At 39.7% G+C, this 21,555-nt stretch overlaps 1 protein-coding gene across 1 annotated transcript; it reads left to right on the top strand.

Moving 5' to 3' along the window:
• Positions 1-16,335: 16,335 nt before the first annotated feature.
• Positions 16,336-21,264, top strand: LOC129773229 (uncharacterized protein K02A2.6-like). The gene is made up of 4 exons (XM_055776823.1): positions 16,336-16,468; positions 17,209-18,936; positions 19,022-21,194; positions 21,241-21,264. The coding sequence occupies exons 2-4, from the start codon at positions 17,213-17,215 to the stop codon at positions 21,262-21,264; spliced, it is 3,921 nt and encodes a 1,306-aa protein (XP_055632798.1). The 5' UTR covers positions 16,336-16,468; positions 17,209-17,212.
• Positions 21,265-21,555: the final 291 nt, after the last annotated feature.

Here is a 21,555-nt window from a genome sequence, read left to right as displayed (position 1 = left end):
GCCGAAAAGTATGATTAATTAAGAGGAAGTTCGATGGCACGACGACTGCCGCCGCTCTTCTTTAGTGGGGGAAAAGTTCCGCTGCACGACACCCCATTTCCCGGAAACCAATTCCACCAGGGCTCATCAATTTGAATTCGGACGTGTCCGTAAAGCAACGGGGGCACTCCGAATGACAAGAAACCGACGGACGGCGCGCAAACGAAGCGGTCGATGAGTGATTACCAGAGATGGATCGGCGGTGCCATCCGATGAGCAGCGTTTCGGTCTGGGAAAATGACGGCAGGATTTGCTCCCGAGGGAAGGAAGAAGGGAAACTAAAACTAATTTTGTGGAGGCGTCGAAGCGATTCGGAAAACGAGGTAAATTATCCAGTGTGATGGGATTTTCCGACAAGTAGCGGTTTGTCTGGCTATGAGAAATGGAAAGGGGAAATTGTGGAAGAGTGTCGAGTAGAAAAATATGCGAAAGAAAGCCACACGAATCGAATCCAATCGATCGATGAATGGCGAATATTTTTTCACGGTCCGGGAGATGGGTTACTAAATAAAGGAGAAAGAGCACTGCTAATTGATTGAATGCGTGAAACGGAAAATTAATTAGCAATAGATAGCAACAGTTGTTTTGAGCACGTTTGTGAATCATGAAAGTTTGTAGAATGATGATAATCTGGATAATCCAAATTAGGTTTCGACAATTTCGTCGTATCTCAACGTTCTCAAAGTTTTGGCTTACTTGAGGTAAATTTCGTTCTGCTCGAGCTTCTGCTCAATTCAGACTCTCTAGGGATTGAAGAACATTTGATCGATCGGATTCGGTGCGTGGGAGCGATAATGTCAAGGTTAGCGGATAAATGTGATGTCAACAGAAAAATTATCACTCCTCAAGGCAAATTTGTAATTTCACTGGTGAAATGAAATATGCAACAAAATGAATAACTTTACTTCGTTTTCTATTTCAGCACGTGATGTGAAACCCCAAGTCGTGATAAAATAATACTGAGCAAAAAGAAAAAAAAAGCCTAACATTGCCTATGATCCTGCAATACTTTCACAAAGAAGGTACAAATAGGTCTTATTTTCTGCTCATAAATAATGGAACACATATATGATTTAGAAGCTGTAAAATGACGGAAATAGAAAAAAATGTTAGAAGTAAGGGGCGAACACGAAATTATTGCGACACCGAAAATGTCATGCCAATTTCCTTATAATGTTTAGAATCAAACCAAAATTTTAGGGTAGTTTTATACATATATTTACTTCAAAAATCAAAAGAAAAGTTAATCGATGGAGCCTTGAGTGTAAAATTGAACGCATTTTCGCTCGATGCCCTCCATTAAAGTCTTTACAGTGTCATTCGGTACCAGTTTCTCAGTTTTTTTTCCATTTTCTTAACATGTCCTTCTCGTCTTTGACTGTCTCCTTGCTCTTCCGAAGTTCCCGCTTCATTATTGCCCAGTACTGCTCCACCGGGCGCAGCTCCGGACAGTTTGGCGGGTTCATGTCCTTTGGAACAAAATGGACAGAATTGGTCTCATACCACTCCAGGACACTTTTAGAACAGTGGCATGATGCCAAATCTGGCCAAAATAGCGGAGCTTCGTCGTGCTGCTGCAAGAACGACAAAAGACGCTCCTCGAGGCACTCAGATTTGTAGATCTCGCCATTTACTGGGCCCTTTGTCACGAAAGGCTCACTCCTCTGTCCGCAAGAGCAGATGGCCTGCCAAACGAGATATTTGGAGGCGAACTTCGACATTTTCTTCTTCTTAAATTTGTCGTCCACATCGAACTTGCTCTTGCCGGTGAAAAACTCCAACCCCGGAATTTGCTTAAAATCGGCTTTTATATACGTTTCGTCGTCCATCACACAGCAGCCATATTTTGTCAGCATCTTCTCGTAGAGCTTCCGTGCCCGAGTTTTAGCCGTCGATTGTTGCCGCTCATCGCAGTTTGGGAAGTTCTGTACCTTGTATGTATGTAGTCCAGCTCTCTTCTTTGCATTCTCGACGTAGCTCTGCGACATGCCGATCTTTTTAGCGAAATCACGGCTTGAGACGTTGGGATTTGCTTTAATCATCCGCTTCACCTTTCCCTTCGTCTTTTTGTTCTCCGGTCCCGGTTTTCTTCCAGATCCTTTGCAGTGGTTCAACGTCAACCGCTCCTGGAACCGCTTCAACACTCTGGAGACGGTTGAATGGTGAATGTTCAACATTTTTCCCAACTGCCGGTGCGACAGGTCAGGAAATTCCAGGTGTTTGGAAAGAATTTGTTCTCTCGACTCGCGTTGGTTCACCTCCATTTTCGTTGAATCGAGAAACACGACTTCGAGTTTGACAGCATGTAGAGAATACACTTCAATGAGAAAGTGTGCAAAATTTGGTTGATTTTTACCCAATGGTAAAAAAGTTATGCCCTGTTGAATGTGTCGTAATAATTCCGTGTTCGCCCTTTAACAGTAACAGTAACAGTAACGTCTCGATTAAATCACGCTAAAAAAAAATTTAGGACATATTTCAGAGTTGCTATTTTCGATTGACACTCGTATTCATTAGTAATCTTCTTCAACTTTATTTATCTTAAAATCAGTATGTTCAAGCCTTTCTGATCGCTTTAAGCTCAATAAACAAAGGATTGTTTTGCACCACATCTATTTGCTTTCAAGATTTGATGATTATGGTTAACAAAACGTGCTGCTTGGTCTCAAAAAGGAAAGATACTACATTTTTCTTTGTTTTTTTTTCTCCAGTGTCCTGTTCAATGTTTCTGAACTTAGCATGATTGTCTCGTTACCCAGCAAACATTAAATCGTGTAACATTTGCACATGCTAGGTCGCATGTATACAATTGTATAAAATGTCAATCAAAGGGTATTTGAATTGGTATAAAATGCGAAAACGCGATTTTCTATATTATTCAGTCGTATATCGGTATAACGATCATCCTAAAATCGCGATATGCAGTATTATATACGCATATTCTATTCATTTTATATATCACTAGCTGACCCGGCAAAAATCGTCCCGCCCAAAATTTATTCTTCGTTATCACATCCACGTTTTCTTACTAAGCTACTTACTGTTCATGGGTCCAATCGCAGAACTATTCGTTGATTGATCTTCTAATCTACCTTTTAAAATTACCTTTTACTATAAAGTAGGTGTAGTGTCTAACCACCATAGAACTATTATTGGCACCCTTAAACCTCCATAGGCTTAATTTGGTTTAATTTGCTTGATTAATTTCCGAGAAATTTGTGTTTCATTTGTATGGCAGCCACCCCTTAGAGAGGGGGGAGGGGTCTCAAACTGTCACGAAAACCTTCTCCGGCCGCAAAAACCCCCTACATAGCAATTTTCATGTCGATCGGTTCAGTAGTTTCGGAGTCTATAAGAATCAGACAGACAGACATCACTCCATTTTTATATATATATAGATAATGAGAATTAAACTCGTGATCTTCAGCGTGAGAGGTAAGGATGTTACCTCTACGCCAGATCGCCTCCTCTCAAACCGCTATAGTGGTTCTCAGATTTTCGTGAAAAGTGGTAGTTTTGTGTTCTTTATCGCTAAACATTAGACCCGTGTGTTTTTATTTTTTCAGTAATGTGACCATTTCCATTTTAGGGTTGTCCGAAAAGTCAACTTTTTCCACTTTTTTCCAAAAATGACTTTTTCAAAAATTCATAACTTTTGAACTACTAAACCGATTCAGATGATCGACATATCAAATTAAAGCCAATCACCTGGTCTGAAAAAAAATGAGTGGGTTATATCTATGATATAACCGCAAGGTTCACGTGGAACTACCTTAGCTTAGCAATCATTCGTTTGTATTGATTAAATTCTTGATTGAATGAAACAGTTTCCAAATTCAATTGAGTTCAATATATTTGCTCTGTGAGTGAAAAAAATGAACAAATGCCGTGTAAAGTCAATCCATTTATTGTGATTTATTGTTCTTCGTTGAAAGTAAATTTAATGACGGACCTTTTACGTTTGGTATGATGACTAGAACAAAATATATGTACGGAAGAATTATCAAACGTTTGATGAACCAGCCTAAGGCTGAAAATCTTTCCAATAAAGACAAAAAAAAATGGGTGGGTTATATCTATGATATAACTGCAAGGTTGACGTGGGACTACTTTAAATTAGCAATCATTTCAGTGAGCAGAAGATATGAGGGCATATCCTTCAATGCAATCTTGAATAACCGAGCCAAAGCGTTGTGTTCGTACCCGCATTTGTAATTCGTGTTAGGAAAACACTGTTCGGAGTGCAAAAAAGTATCCCGGCTTGCATGAATCAACAACTTCAGGTTTTTTTTATACTATAGAGGACTTAAACTTGAAAGTTCATTCGCCTCTAATGTCTGTACGATTTTCCCAGGATCCTAAGTTTAGGAGACCGTGTTAAGGAAACATTTTCTAGTTTGCACAAAGGCAAGCGAGTACAAAAGTACTCGCAATTTGCATTTGTTTGTAAAGCCGATTTCCCCAGACATCTTGGTTCTGAAGTCTGTGTTGAGGGAACATATTTCAGTCGGAACAAAATTACCTCCGACCTGCATGTAATTGCAATGCCAATTTCCCTACGCTCCATGCATTTGAAGTCTGTGTTAGGGATACACACTCAGTCGGAACAAAAAAAAACCCAACTTTCATGTGTTTGCAATGCCGATATCTCCAAGCCTGCTTGGTTTTGATGGCTGTGTTAGGGAAACCGTAAATCGGGCCAATCAAAACGAGGCAGTTAGGGCGTTTAGATAACGCTTAACATTTTACAGTTATTCAATTGTTTGTCAAATGAGAAATAACATTTTATTAATTGCGATAGAAGCGTAGAAATATTCGCTATCAATTGATGCAAACATCTTTCCGATCCAGTGAGAAATGTTCGAGTTATAAGCATTCGGAATCTTTCATTTTTTCCTGCACGTTCTGTGTTTAGGTTTTCATTTTACCCCCCATATACTGCGGTTAGACGTAGTCCCACGTCAAAAATACTACACCTGCAGAAAATTCGAATTCTGCTCTCGTTATTATTGTTTGTATTCGTTTTTTATTGTTTTCATAGTCTCAGGACCAAGGGCGCTATATTTTTTAATATTTTTTTCTGGAAAGCTGAGGATTTTTCACATACAATATGTTGAAACCAGAGAGGCGTTTTTGTTTCGTTTTTGAGTAATGATTATTCAAAGTTAACCGATGGTCCAAAAATAATTTCTCACTTTCTTTCCAAAAATGACTTTTTTCAAAAAATTATTACCTTTGAACTACTGGACCGATTCAGATGATCGATATATCAAATTAAAGCCAACAAGCCTTTTTTGAAAAAATGACACATTTGCCAATTAATTGAATTCTAGTCGCATACATCCAGTCTAGTCGCATAGAAACACTGAACGAAGACAGAAAACATGTTAAACCTGTTTTTGTGCGGTTTTTTTGTGCGAATTTTTTTGTGCGATTTTCTCTTCTTGTGCGGTTTTTTTGTGCGGTGTATGAAAAGAAGCATATTTGACGTTATCGTCCATTTTTTTTTCGATGGTTTATATGCATTTCAGTGCGAAAAAAGCATATTTTTGTCTCAATTATCCACTTTTGAAATCATTCCCCTCTCTCATCAAATGCTCTAAGTTTTTTTTTTAAGTATTTGCATGACATGATTTCCATCAGCAACACGTTTCGAAATGCAACTAATAGCACAATACAGCCACGCCCAACCGAAAAGGCAAAGTGTCCCATTGCAAAGCAGGGAAACAAAAGGAAATTGAACGGTGAGTGGCGTGGATTTGAGTTATTTTCTTGGGGGAAACTTTTTTTATGCGGTCCCTATCTATCGCACAAAAAAGTTTTTTTCAAAATGTGCACCGAGCACGATTTTTTGAAGCTGCTGGTGAAATTTTGCACGATTTTTTATGCGACTTTTTTGTGCGGTCCCTATCTCCCGCACAAAAAAAGGTTTGTCTGTATTTGAAACCAATATCGTTCAATCGAGGTGACATCGCCAAGTTTGGCAAGATGGAATGATGGAAAAAAGTTGCAGAAAATGATCTTAAATACATTCGTCAAAATAAGTTGTACTAATATTTTCTAAGAAATGCTTTTCCATCACCTTTTTCTGGACGCAAACTAAATCCCAATGCTGCCCTTTATCAGCAAGAACGTGACTGGCATTGTTATTGTCTGTTTAAAAATAAATATCCCTTTCGGCCATAACAATACGTTACTAGGACGTGAAATTGAGCTCTTGTTATTGGTATCGAACAGAAACCTTCCCATACTGATCTACATGAACCCTTATCGCATTTCGTGACATCAACATGTCTATTTCACGGATGTTTCCGCTGCCATTTGGGTCCATTGCCCTAACGTGTGGCGGAAATAATTAATGAGATTATCCGGACGGGACTATGAAAGCAGCATTAAGTATTCGATGGGACACGAAGAGCTTTCCCAACACCGAATGACACGGTCCAAATGTGGTGCCTCAATGTGATCCGGGTGGCAGCAATCACACATCAGGGACAAGACTCAAGCTGTAATTGGTAAAAGATATACCGTGACAAGATGCTCGCAAGAAATGAAAGAAATCAGAATTAAATTCCCTTCTTTACGGCTTCGCTATGGTGTATCCTATCATGTTGGCCAACATCACTGAAAACAGCAATTTATTTTCACAGCATTGGTGGGACTTACTTTCAAAATAAGGTTGATTCGTTGAATAATTTTAAAATAATCCTGACGCGGAGTCTAGCAACGAGTAAAGGAGCTAACTGCCAAAGTACCGTAAATCATCTCGAACGTTATAACATAGACTGATACTATTATCATAAACCGGTTTTCCTTGGTGATCCGAGAGATTAGTGATGCCGGTCAGTTCGTTATTCTCCCCGGGAATGGTGTCACTGGCGAACTGCATAGCAACCGAGCGAAGTATGAAAAACCGGAAGGGAACCTAGTTCACTGATTGTGGATGGTGGTCACGTTCCGTGATGCTTGATCCCCTGTGGGTTTCATTCAATTAGTTGCGCGCGGAGCTTTAACCATTCTCTATTGGGATATCATGATATACAGGCTAGTTGGGGATTGATGCGCGCATAAAACAGATAGCCAGACGGAAATTATTACAAATCTGAATACTAGGGAGAATACTACACTCGTACCGGAAAGCACACCTTACTAAACCATCGAAGTAAATAATTAATTGAAGAATCTGTAAAAACCGGTAAATAACCATTACCAAGGATCAACATTATGGAACAATCATCTTTACCCCCACTGTAAATCTACACCCTCCAGGACACAGAGCATTCATTTTCCACAACGATTTCGATTTCCAACATTGGATTATTCACACAAGAACAACCACCGGCGACATTCCGTACCAAGCAAACAGAAGCTATGATTGCATAAGATGTCCGTATTCTCTTTGTGAGTAGCGTTCCTTTTCATACCTGTTGAGTTTTACGATACTGTCACTGGCGTCCGGTGTGCTACTGTCATGAACGCAAGACTATCTACATTTGTAAATGAAACAACGTACCGAGAGAGACAACACAAACGCAACCCCTCTGCCACCTCCCACGACTCGAATAGGTGCCATAAAATGGAATATAGAGAGCGCAATTATTATTTATGCTCGGAGCAAACGGAGTCTGACAGCCGTGACCTTGGGGGGGAAAATGGGACGGTAATGTCGCTGAGTACGTGAGCTAATGTGTATTTTCCGAATGACCGGTAAACAATTGTTATTCATGTTTTAACAGTAGCACAGAACGAAACTAGATGTAACACGCTAACAAAGTAATGCATCTCCACAATTATTCATATTTTGTTGCATTGGAATGGAGAAGCTTGATTTGCCTTCATTTTTTTATATTAACCGTTTGTGTGCGGAGCACATTTCGTGAGCATATGCCAAAAATGCGAATAAGTTTGGGTATATCTAAAAAAATACTAAAGAACGTAGATAACTGATTAGGTCACAAAAGTTGTATAAAAGAAAAAACACATAAAAATTGGGGTTTATAAAACTTATTAACATTAGCTTCCTTATTTGTATATATATTATTCTTTATAAAAAATAAGAAAATTATATTTACACAATTTCATTCACAGTTATACAGATGGTGTAGATCAGGCATACTCAACCAGCGGCCCGCGGGCCGCATGTGGTCTTACGGGCTTTTTTGGTTGGCCCATCTGGTGTTACTTTATTTTAAACTATTTTGTATGACTAACAATAACGAAGACCTCGGAAACCATTACCTATTTTTTTGACATAGGACTACGTCTTTCATTTCTATATCGGGATGTAAGTTCAATCTTTCGAAAACGAAAGCGTTACGCCGGAGAACGAGATTTTGAGCGTTAACAGCTCCTAAACAACTGAACGATATAGTATGATAAACACTTCATTTGAAAGATAAAATGTCTACGCGTTATATGCTCGTCACATTTTGTTCCAAAAATTTGTTTCAATAGCCCTAAAATTGCTTTCAAAACATGCTATTGAAATCACACCAATCGGTATATAAGCGAGTGTCGCTTGGAAATCCACTCAGTTATAATTGCGCAACGATTGAGGTACGATCGCTGGAATGGATGAATGTTTCCCTAACACAGACTTTTAAACCATGGAGCCAAAGTAAATCAGCATTGTAAAACAGATGTAAGCAGTGGGTAGCTTTGTACTCACTTGCGTTTCTGGAAATGAAATCGGAATGCTTCCCTAACACAGACTTCAAAACCATGGAGCCAGGGGAAACAGGCATAGCAAATTAGATGCAAGCAGCGGGTACTTTCGTACTCGTTTACGTTTCTGCTAATTGGAATGTTTCCCTAACACAGACTTCAAAATCATGAAGCATGAAAAAATCGGCATTGCAAAACATATGTGAGCTGCGGGTACTTTTGTACTCGAATTGACTATGAAATTGATATGGTATGATACGGTGTAGTGAATATGATCGAAGTGGATATTATATTACATATCGAAGAAATCACATTTATAAAAGCAGCGTTATAAGATTATTTGTTTACGAATGCTGTAATCGATCGTCGTTATTGGGAAGTTGGAATTGTTGGGAAGGGGGTCTTATTTTCGCTGTGTAATTCCTTCTCAAGCGTTAATAATCCTGCTCCGGATCAACGATGATTCCAATTGTCGGAGCTTGGGGAGTGGGTACTATTTGCGCTGGGTATTTCCGAGGAGGAATCCATTCTCCCTTTGAGCGTTAATAATTCTTTTCCGGCTAAACGAAGTGGAATGATAATCACTTTATTCGTCTAAGATTCATATGCCCTTTACTTCTTGATTGCTTAGTCAACGTTAGTCCTACGCCCACCTTGCGGTTATATCAAAGATATAAGCCACTTCTAGTTTTTTGTAGGACTACGTCTTTCAGTAATTGCGCCAAATCAGAAAATAGGGCATGTTTTCATGAAATATGAAAATATGAAATATTTACGAATCATAAGTCATCCAACTAGCGACTAGACAGCAGCGAGGTCATCCAAGTGGCTTTTCTCAAGGCCGAGAGTTTAGTTTTGTTTTCCAAATAGGTCATTTCAAGGATAGAAGCGAATGAACTGAGAAATGTTAATGTCTCTATAATTCAAACTATGATAATTATTATTCATATTTCGCTTCAGCAGTCTTTCTCAATGCTGACAACAGACACAGCTCTTTTACTCGATACACAAGAAGAAAGGAAAATAGATATCGTACATAGTGGTGCAACTTTTGGGGCACAACAGTGGGGGCACCGTGTCGATTTTCATGCCGTTTAGTAGAGTGCCTCTGTATTTTTGCACCACATCATTTCTGCATCTGTACTGGGTTGTAGAGTAATGCGGGGCAAAAGTGCGCATTGCATTGCAGCATTGCAGCAGTAAACACACGTATACACAAGATTCATTTCATGAAAGTGGTAAGTAAGAAGAGTTTTGCGTCTATTCTTTTTTCAACTATTTTTTCAACTTTGGGGATGACGACTTAGTTACCAAAGTAACTGGACAGTTCGAAACTACATTTTCAATGAAACCTTCATTCTATAGTAGATAATAGTGCGTATTCATTTTTGTGAAACAAAATTTAGCGATTTTATCAAAATATCAATAAAACTCAGCCGTTTTTAAATTGTTTTAAGTGTTTCCGTGACGTGGAAATATGTTCTACAATCGAGCAAGAATTCTCCGAAAAAGGTACTGCTTCCGAGTGATAACAATAAGACTTCATTTTGTGCACTTAAATCATGGAAATTAGTCACAATACAAATGTCATCCATTGGAAATCACACAGTTGTACAATTTTCTGACATACCATGAAATCGTAAGCTTAAAATTTCTTTGTTTCTTCCTTTGTTGAATATGAACTTATATATTCAACGCTACAACGCAATCAACGTCGACACATGCATTTTGTTGTGAATGACAATATCGTTTTCTTTGTTAGTTTTCTCCAAGTGTATTCGTTATATCCATCCGGACCGTCCAACGCAATATGATTTCCATATGTAGTCAGTTCAGCTGCACATAATTCGCTCCCAAACAGTTCTGTCGTAATCAATTCATTCGGAATCAGTTCAACGGTTCGTTCAATTTTCTTGGCGAACTAGTTCTTTCGTACCGTTCGTGGACGGTTTGCCCATCTCTACCATGGTGACTAAAGCACAAATTGTACGCAGACATGTTTTTTTGTTGCCTTTCCCCGGAGCGCAAGCAGTGATTAAAATCTAAAAAACATGCCTACCTTCTTCGCTGAATTATTTACTTTTTTCACTACCTTCACTGTTTGTATTATAACCAAAAATTGCTGAATAAATTTCCTATCTAATGGTTCGCAGTATAACATACATCTCAATAACGATTTCGCGTAACATTCATTTGAAATCTCTCAATGTTTCGTTACATTTTTCGTAGAGTGACCCACCTGTATTTAAATCGAAGACGTAGCCCTACGTCAAAAGCAATCGGACTATCGGAATAACTTCTGGACAACAGTACCAGAACGACATTCGGCAAGCTTAGCTCTATCATTATGGGAAGTGGGGGCATAGTAGTCACCCTAAGGAATATACCCATTTCCAGCGCTCACAACCCGATTCAATTCCCGTTTCTCGAAGAATATTAAAGTTCAACTAATTGTTCTTCAAGAAAGCAAACGGCTTTTACTATAAAAATTAAAAATAGTACACTTTCATTATTGAAAAAAAAGGAGAAAAATCGAACTTTTTGTTCTGCTTGGTGGTAAAGCCTGTGGGGGGGCAAAGTGGTCACCCGCACATATTGTAAGTTGTGTGGCTAGCTCAGTGGTACTGGTTTGTATAATTACCTCAGGGTCGGCTCTTACTCAGGAACGAGGTGGACTCACGAATACAACGGAAGCTGTTGGTGATGGATATGATAAGAATATGATCGTAATAAGAACAGAATGGTAAGTATATTTTTTAAATTTATTATATATTTTTTTTCTTTCTTTTCAGGTTAGTAGGTTAGAAAATCGTTGCGGCCGAACAGGAACAGGTTGAATCCAGGTAAGTATGTTGGTTGATAATAGAGAGAGAGAGTTTCTGTGGGTTTTTTAAATTCTACTCACGGTGCCCGCACGCGGGGATCGGTCTCATCGGTCCAAGTAACGATGAGCGGGGGCTAGGGTCAACCAGACCTCACCGCACTGCAACCTCCGAAACGTTCGACCGACTCACCAGTATACGTGTGGAGCAGCGATAACGTTGGGGGCTCGCTGACCACCGGCGTTTTCTCCGAGGTACCTCTTCCGTCGTTTGAATCCAGCGAGGGAGTGAATGTCGCCCGGCTTGTGCGGTTCCTAGGACGTGCAACTCCTTCTTCCCTTATTGTCACTCGCACTTCACTCAAAAAGTACAACTTTAATTTTGACGATTTTTCGGTATAATTTCTTCGACGGTCCGTGAGTTAAGACCGATTCGAGCCATTCGAATCTTCCTTTACGGCTCGAATCCCTCTTTTACCTCTCTCTTTCTCTTCTATCCCATCTCTCTATCCCCTTTCTCTCTCTCTCCTCCTATTAATCTTCTGCTCCTTTTTTTCGTTTTAGGACTAAAGATTCCTCATAGGTTGTAAGGAATCATTGTTAAACATTGTTAGTTTTTTCTATAAAGATTCTTTTTTTTTTGAATTCGCGTGGCAGCATGCAATGCCTTACAGGTAGGTAGGTGATGATGGGATTTGGGCATGTATTAGTAGGGTGTATAATTATGGGAGGTACACTCACTCTTCGGTCCGTATTACCATTTGCTTTATGGTTATATTTTGTTGCGGTTTTTCTAGCCGTAACAATATCAAGCTAAATGGGATAGATTTATGCGTTTCTTTCGTCCAAATTTGTTCAAATCATGTTTGATATAGTAGGTACATGTATGAAATAAGCTTGGCCTATTCACCTAGAGTCTCAATTTAAATTATCTCATGCATACAAAAACGTAGTAAGAAACACAGAACGTTTCACATAATAAGGCTTCGTTTAGTTGGAGTGGCATATTTATCCAGGGTCAAAGTCACAAAAGGATTTTCTTCAGGAGCAGAATGTGATGCGGTATATCAGCTTAAGTAAACAGAATATTGTAAGTTGTTATTCACCTATGACCACTTTGCCCCCAAACATCAACATAATTGCTATGCTAATCAATCGCGGAGATTAATCAAAATATCTGTTCATCTCTTCTAGAACATGTGAACAGTCGTCCAAACTGATGATTTGTCCAATATATCAGATAGAATAAACTAAATTTCACGAGAAATTTCTCAGATACCATGCGCACAGAACTAGGGCCGAATGGCTATCGAGAGAGTAATTTCTGTTTTTATTTGTATTTTGACATGCGACAGCTCTACTGAAATACAGGGTGACTCAAAAGTCATTAAATCCTTCAAACATAAGGTGATTCTCAATACGGCATCTATAGTCAATAGTTATACTACCAAACAAGCAGGGCACCACTTTGCCCCCTCATGACCAATTTGCCCACACTACCCCTAGAAACATCGTCATCGTTGAACGCAAAATGAAGCCGAACACGCAATCTCAATTTTCCGCTGCTTTTATGATATGTTAAAAGTTCGTTCCAATGTGCATCCGTACATTGAGTCTAAATGTCGCTTTATTTGAGCTGTGGAGAGTGTCTGGTTATAGAAGTTCGGTACAGTTAGTGCAATGTGCAGCATGTCATAAAATACGATTGGGTAGAGTGACTCCAAGTTACAGTTTTGTTGATCCCATTTTGACGAGTGGCAGAGCATGAAATCAGTCGTACATAATAGCACTACTACTATATGTAAATATATTCTGTTTGCGATAGCGGAATCGATCGCAATCTGCCTTAAAGTGAAATTTTATGTCTACCTGCTAGCGTAAAACATCAGCTGCATGCTATATTAGCGGTTGAGAGCGACATGAAAACATGTTATTCTGGCCGCTAACAATTACCAATTTTTAGTTCGAATCAGAGTATGATTGCTTGTGTTATATAATGCTCGGTTTGAAATCAATTTTATAGAAACGCAATGTGACTTCGTGACTTCAGATCACAGCGGTGAATATTTACTCAAAATATTGAGTGATTCTGGTTGCATGTACACACGGTTTGTGTCACGTAGCAAGCTTTAAATTTTCTGTATGCGTATAATATCTCGCATTTGAATCACGGAAAGCACTGATGCCCGCTAATAGGATCATATTGCTATTGGTTTCACGTATGCCACCATATTTAGAGCTAGAAGACGTGCCACCGGAGAACAAACAAGATTAAACACAGGGGGTGCTACGCCAATGCTTCAGAAACACATGACTGGGTTGCTCTAGTGCTCTCAGCGGTTCAGCGAAACGAAATGTTTTAGCACGGTTGGAGAGACTGCAAAACTTGATTGTGGTCGGTGTTTTCTTATTAAATCCGGTATGCTAGCCAATCGATTCCTGCATATAGATGGACGCTAATTAATAATCTTCTGTGAGTACTCTGGTAAGGCTCATAACGTCTTCCTAATGCGATAAGTTAACTATAGCGAGAAATGTGCACAATCTCGGCGAGTTTTTTATTTGAGTCCTGATTGAATTAATCGTGATTCTCCATACAACATCAGATACTATGCGTCTCCATTTTCGCATGCCGACTGATTATTGCTTGGTGCAGTGATGCCATTGTTCTTGTATTTTCAGGATTTTTTTCTGAAAGAATATTGATTTTTTGCTGGTGTTTACTTCTTCAGAATACAAAATCAATGAGTATATTCAGCTCTCTACCAATGTTTTTCTGGTTGGACACTGAAAAAAAAAATGGTCATAATCTTCGATGATACTAACTTTCCTAGAGGAATTTCGCTATCTCGTTTTGATAGGGACTTGGATTGAGATTTATGGATTTATCTTGGCCGTGCTCCTGAAATTTAGGGTAACAACTACGTCAGTACGTAGATTAATTAACCCTCAGTCATCTGTAATCGTTCTGTATTTTAGATACTGCATAACAAAAGTGTTACGAATTGTATTTTGTGAGGCGCCCAAATTCTAAATTTCCAATCATACGGTGTTAAATGGTTCAATCATGTTCTACACTGATGGGTCGAAAATGGGAATCAGAACAGGTGCTGGAGTGTATGGTCCCAGAACAAAAATCTCTATGACTATGGGACACTGGCCAACAGTTTTTCAGACAGAAATAGCTGCAATAATAGAATGTCTAAATGTCTGCCTCAAAAGAAAGTATAGACATGCTAACATCTGCATATTCTCTGACAGTCAAGCGGCACTTAAAGCTCTACATGCCTTCAAGTGCTCTTCAAAAATTGTCTGGGAATGCATTTCCCTTTTACGGCAATTAAGTCAGATAAGTTCGGTACAATTGTACTGGATTCCTGGCCAATGCGGTATAGAGGGCAACGAGCGAGCCGATGAACTTGCCAGGAACGGCTCAAACTCACCATTCATTGGTCCAGAACCATTCTGTGGACTCTTCGACTGTGTGTTGAAAAGCGAGCTGAAAAAATGGGAATATAGGGAAGTGACAGCCAATTGGATGGCTGCAAAACTTAAACAGGCGAAAAAAATTTTTACGCCGAGTATTAAAATTACTCAACAGCTGCTAAGCGTTAATAAGAAAGACTTAAGCACATTCACTGGTCTTGTAACAGGACACTGCCCGAGTAAATACCATCTTAAGAACATAGGTTTAGCACAAGATGATATTTGTCGCTTTTGTAATGCCGAAAGCGAATCTTCGGAACATTTGCTCTGTAACTGCGGAGCTCTAACTAGACGCAGACTACAACACCTTGATATAGCTATTCTGGAGCTCAATGAAATTTGGTCTGCGTCGCCGATCAGGATTATATAGGAGAAGTGTGTAATACACACCCCCTAAGCGAGAATGGATTTATCTTGACCGTGCTCTCAAAATTTAAGGTAACAACTACGTCAGTACGTAGATTAGTTAACCCTCAGTCATCTGTACTCGTTCTGTATTTTAGATACTGAATGAAAAAAAAAGCGACGAATTTTATTTTGAAAGGCGCCCAAATTCTTAATTTCCAACCATACGGTGTTAAATGGCCCAGCCGAAGTATAATATGTCCATGAGTTGTTTCTCTCTATAAAGCTCAGAGAAACAGCTTGTATGAATGAGAGATTCCATCAATCTATTCCCTTCATGTCCACCAGCGAAGAGAAGAAACCGTTTCTCCGGTGAGCGTGTTCTCCCAGTATTCATTAATTCTCTAGTCCGCGCTCTTGTTTTCCTGCAATCTCTGAGCACATAATATAGATGCCAGATGTGAGGACATGTTTTCGTTTTGAAGACATTTAATTTTGTGAAAACATACTGAGGTCATTTCAAAGTATGTGAAAACAATTATTTGTATGATTTATCGAACATGATTTAAAAATAGCGTGATGGTTCGCTCATTTTTGTTCATTATGATTACATTTGAAGACATTTATTCGTGCTATGCAGAGATATTTGAAAAAATCATTTGGCATCCCTCACATACAAGCTATTCCTCTCGTGAGAATGTTATCCGGCCGAAAGCTAACAAATTGCCCCGATTGAGGGTATGCCATACTGCCCGATGGTAAGCTGATGCGGAGAATATCAAATTGAGAAGGAAATGAATCCTTTCTTACCATTTTCTTCATCTAAGATATTCACTGGGAACTCGACTCAATAAATATGACCCACAGTTATTGTAGAGTAGTACTTAACCCACCCTCCCGGTGTTAAACCATATCAGCAACAGAGTAGTGACATAAATGTATATAGCCAGATGATAGTAGCCACAGGGAGAACTGTCAATAATAAAGTCTCTTTTGTGTCTCATACGAATCGAGATAGACGTGTTTTTTGATTTAAAAAGATCCGGATACAACATTGGCGTACGAGGTGGGTTTCCATATTGAATTTTGGCTAATTTTGGTGAACTGTTACAGGTTAGTTTTTTCTTTGACTTTAAAATGTACACCTACACTAGCAATAGGAAGGGAGCTATTCTCAGTGAAAAGTTTCAATTTTTTTTTTTTTTTCTCAGAGTATGTGGAGGTTCTAATGAAAATCAAACACATTTTTTTTGCTGTTTTTGGATTGGGTTTTTTTGGTTATGTGTATCTTGGTGATTGGTGTGAAGTGGGGAAAGTAACGGGATAACCCGGAATTAAGTACTGTTTTAATTGTCTGTATGCATGAAACTGCTGGTTTCGGTTGGAAAGGGGCATAACCAGCCTAGGATCGAAAACTGCTGGTTTTGGTAATTGATGAGAAACAAGACTGTTGGTCTTGGTTTTTTTTGTGTTTTCTAAAACTGCTGGTTTTAGCAAAAAAAAAACTGCTGGTTTTAGTGAAAGAAAAAACAGGATTAGTACTGCGTCCCAAAACTGCTGGTTTTGGTGATTTTAGAAGAAACAAGGCTGTTGATCTTAGTTGTTATATTACAAAAATCTCTGGTTTTGAAGATGGGAAGGAACAATACCGATGGGTTCATCTACCGTGGCCCTAAAACTGTTGGTTTTAGTCATCACGGAAGGCTGTTGGAATTCCACATACTCTGGCGCTGGATAATATATATATATATATATATATATATATATATATATATATATATATATATATATATATATTAGTTTTAACATAGGAAACACTTAAATTTTGTTCAATCTTTCTCTAATTTCGTTAGAGCAATGGAGTCAGTACGAGCTGTTAAGCCGTTTGATATAAACATTGAAGACAATCAACAAGCAACGGAGTGGGCTAAATGGAAAAGACAACTTGAATGCTATTTCAGTGCCTGTAATATAACGGATCAATCGGAAAAATTGGCAAAACTACTATTTCTTGGTGGTCCTGATTTGCAGGAGCTGCATGACAATTTGCCTGAAGCCAAACGAGTGCCTTTAGTGCTTAGTGAACCTCCTTACTACGATGCAGCTGTCACTGCCTTCGATACTCATTTCGAACCCAAGCGTATGGTTGCATACGAACGGTATGTGTTTAGGCAGATGGCACAGAAACCATCTGAAAGGTTGTCTGATTTCACATTGAGGTTAAGAATACAAGCAAAACGATGTGATTTTTTGCCGAACGTGTTGGAGGAAATGATAATTGATCAGATAACAGAGAAGGGTAATTCAGATACGTTGCGAATGGAGATATTGAAAAGAGATGTACGGTCGTTGAATGAAATTATAGCTCTGGGTACCGCTATGTCTGAATCCAAAGTGAAATCGATGCAGATGACAAATAAAGGACATGCCTATCGAGAGGAAGTGATGGTTCAATCGGTGAAACAACAGCGTCGGGGTAATTTTGTATATCCATCGCGTACTCCGGTCATGAACCGTGGAGTTTTAATGACATGCCACGCTTGTGGACATCCAGGGCATCTGAAGGCCAGCAAATGGTGTCCGGCAATAGGAATAAAGTGCAATAGATGCCACCAAAATGGTCATTATGCGAAGTTTTGTTCTAAATTCAACCAACCCCAAAACCAAGAACCCTTGCATCGGCACAAAAGATCGTTTTATGAGGCTGGGAGGACAGATTGGCACAACCCTCCAGCAAAACGTATCCGAACGGTAACAGAGAGCAACGTGGACTGCCAAGAAGATGCGAATATTTTTTATGCAATGGGACGCAACGTATTTCATTTCCGCATAGGAGGGGTCATAGTTCCGATGACCATAGATTCCGGAGCCGACGCAAACATAATTCCAGTGCACATTTGGCAGCAGCTGAAACGAGTCGATGTTCAGGCTTATGATTGGTCCAGGCAACCTGATCGCATACTCAAAGCCTATGCAAGTAGTGAACCGCTGAAAGTCAAGGGCATGTTCAATGCAGAAATAGAAGCGGGTGACAACACAACAAAAGCGAAGTTCTACGTTGTAGAGGGAGGTAAGCAATGTTTACTAGGTGAAGAGACAGCTCGTGAATTGCAAGTTTTGAAAATTGGATTCAATGTTGGTGCCATCGATCAATCGCCAAAGGAGTTTCCCAAAGTGAAGGGGGTGCTGTTGGAAATTCCCATTGATCCAACAGTACAGCCTGTTCAGCAACCTTATAGACGGGTCCCGATAACCCTGGAAGGCTTAATTGCGGAAAAGTTGCAGTTTTTGCTGGAGCAAGGCATTATAGAGCGTGTCACTCAACCGTCGGCCTGGGTTTCCCCTTTGGTTCCTGTGCTTAAAGATTCTGGAGAAGTCCGACTTTGCGTTAATATGCGTCGAGCAAACCGAGCAGTTTTGAGAGAGAAGCATCCTCTTCCAGTCATCGAGGAGTTGCTAGGTAGCATCAACGGGGCTGTACGTTTCTCAAAGGTGGACATTAAAGACGCCTACCACCAAATCGAGATCTCGGAGCGATCGCGTGAGATAACAACCTTCATTTCGAAATACGGTTTATTCAGGTAATAAAATCTTTGAAGTTGAATTGTATTTTGACCAAATTCGAATAAATCACTAACATAATTTTTTAATGTTTAATTGTCGTAGATATAAGAGGCTTATGTTTGGCGTTTGCTCAGCTCCAGAACTTTTCCAAAAGGTTATGGAAACAATAGTTGCGGGTTTAGAAGGAGTTGTTGTATACCTTGATGACTTGGTGGTATTCGGAAAATCGGAAGAAGAACATGCAACGAGACTACAGACTCTTCTAGACAGGCTGGAAGAATACGGAATTTTGCTGAACTCAAAGAAATGTTTATTCAACGTTAACAAGCTCGAGTTTCTAGGACACGAATTGTCAGAAAAAGGAATCAGACCAACAGAGAGCAGGGTCAAAGCAATTGAACAGTTCCGTTCTCCTTCAAACATCGCTGAGCTGCGAAGTTTTTTAGGTCTGGTAACATACGTCGGTCGATTTGTTCCTAATTTAGCTAGTAAAACTGATCCCTTGCGAGATCTGCTACGGAAGGGAACGCTTTTCAAATGGAGTAACGTCCATCAAAACGCTTTTGATTCAATTAAGGCAGCAATATCATCAGTAGATTTTCTCCGATTTTTTGATCCCAAGGATACGAGTTTTCTCATCGTGGACGCAAGTCCTACTGGATTAGGGGCAGTTCTATTGCAAGCAAATAGTAAGAATGAAAAACGTATCATTGCTTTCGCCAGCAAAGCGTTGACCGACCTCGAGAGGAAATATTTTCAGACCGAGAGAGAGGCCTTGGCTCTTGTTTGGGCTATTGAAAAGTTTCGCTTATACTTGCTGGGAGCTACATTCAAACTCATCACCGACTGTAAACCTTTAGACTTTCTATTCAGTCCACGTTCCAAACCGTGTCCACGCATTGAAAGGTGGGTATTACGAGTGCAATCATACAGGTTTGATGTCATATACCAGCCTGGAGCTACAAACCTGGCTGATGCGTTATCCCGATTGTCAGTTTCTAAGCCAGAGCCTTTTGACGATGAGCATGAAGCATTCATAAAAGCTTTGGTAGCTACGACCGTGCCGAAGGCAGTTACAGTCCAAGAAATAGAGAAGCACACAGAGCAAGACACATCACTTCAGGAGCTTATATCAGTTCTCGATGGAGCTAAATGGACGGGAACTGTAAAATGTTTCAAACCGTTCGAATCAGAATTGTATCGATCTGGAAACATTCTGATGAGAGGAAACCGTCTAATTGTACCAGAAGCCCTGCGATCACGGGTACTTGAGCTCGCTCACGAAACACACCTTGGAATCGTATCAATGAAAAGGCGACTGCGACAGAAGGTGTGGTGGCCAGGAATCGACAAACAGGTAGAAATGTTAGTAAAAAAATGCAAATCCTGTACAATTGTATCAGCACTTGACCCTCCGGAACCTCTAAAATCCACAAACATGCCAGAAAGACCATGGGTGGACTTATCTGCAGACTTCGTCGGACCGTTGCCATCCGGAGATAATCTCTTGGTCATCGTAGATTATTTTAGCCGGTTTATAGAGGTTGTCGTTCTGAAACAAACCACTGCAAGTTTGACAGTCAAAGCCTTGCATGAGACATTTTGCCGCTTTGGAATGCCGGAGAGCCTAAAAACAGATAATGGTCCCCAATTCAGAAGCGATGAATTCAAAAATTTCTGTGATCAATATGGTATCAAACTTCGTAATAGTACACCATATTGGCCTCAAGCGAACGGTGAAGTGGAGCGAGTGAATGGAATGTTGAAAAAGCATTTAAAGATAAGCCAGGTGGAGGATACAGACTGGAAGTGGGATCTCCGAATGTGTGTACTGACGTATAATTCAACACCTCACTCAACCACCGGGGTGGCACCTTCCGTATTGATGTTTGGTCGGGTTATGAAGGATAAATTACCATCTATTTCAGTAGATTCAGGAAAAATTTTGGAAGAAGTGAAGGACAGAGATAGAGAACAGAAACAGAAAAGCGAAGAATACACAAATGTTAGACGACATGCAAGGAATAGTAATCTTCAATCTGGTGATATAGTTGTTGTGAAGAGACCAATGAAAGAACACAAGCTCGCATCCAACTTCAGCCCAGAGGAGTGGGAAATTATTGATAAGAACGGATCTGACGTAACGCTGCGTTCCAAGATATCAGATCGAGTAATTCATAGAAATACAGCTCATTTAAAACGGCTTCATTCACGAGACGATGAGGATGTCCAGATATCTTCAGAAGACGATGGTGCCGAGGGTGTCCAGGATCAGGTAGCTTTTCGAAGTGAAGTATTGGTTAACAATTCACCTATTTCAGTCGGAGAACATACTCGTCCAATAAGGCAGAAGAAGCAGCCTACGCATTTGAGTGATTTTCAAGTAAATAGTGTTCATTCATTTTGAGAAAGTGAGGGATGTAGAGTAGTACTTAACCCACCCTCCCGGTGTTAAACCATATCAGCAACAGAGTAGTGACATAAATGTATATAGCCAGATGATAGTAGCCACAGGGAGAACTGTCAATAATAAAGTCTCTTTTGTGTCTCATACGAATCGAGATAGACGTGTTTTTTGATTTAAAAAGATCCGGATACAACAGTTATCGCCTCTGAATCGGTTTCAAGCAACAAAA

This window comes from Toxorhynchites rutilus, chromosome 3, assembly GCF_029784135.1.
Source record: "Toxorhynchites rutilus septentrionalis strain SRP chromosome 3, ASM2978413v1, whole genome shotgun sequence".
NCBI lineage: Eukaryota > Metazoa > Arthropoda > Insecta > Diptera > Culicidae > Toxorhynchites > Toxorhynchites rutilus.
The sequence above is the reverse complement of the archived record's forward strand: the minus strand, read 5'-3'. Positions and strand labels throughout refer to the sequence as shown.

Bases quoted from the DNA above. Each gene is read 5' to 3' on its own strand.
- LOC129773229 (XM_055776823.1), top strand. From the start codon at position 17,213: ATGGAGTCAGTACGAGCTGTTAAGCCGTTTGATATAAACATTGAAGAC. The intron at 18,937-19,021 runs GTAATAAAATCT...TAATTGTCGTAG, and splicing joins TCGAAATACGGTTTATTCAG to ATATAAGAGGCTTATGTTTG. The intron at 21,195-21,240 runs GTAGCTTTTCGA...CACCTATTTCAG, and splicing joins CCGAGGGTGTCCAGGATCAG to TCGGAGAACATACTCGTCCA.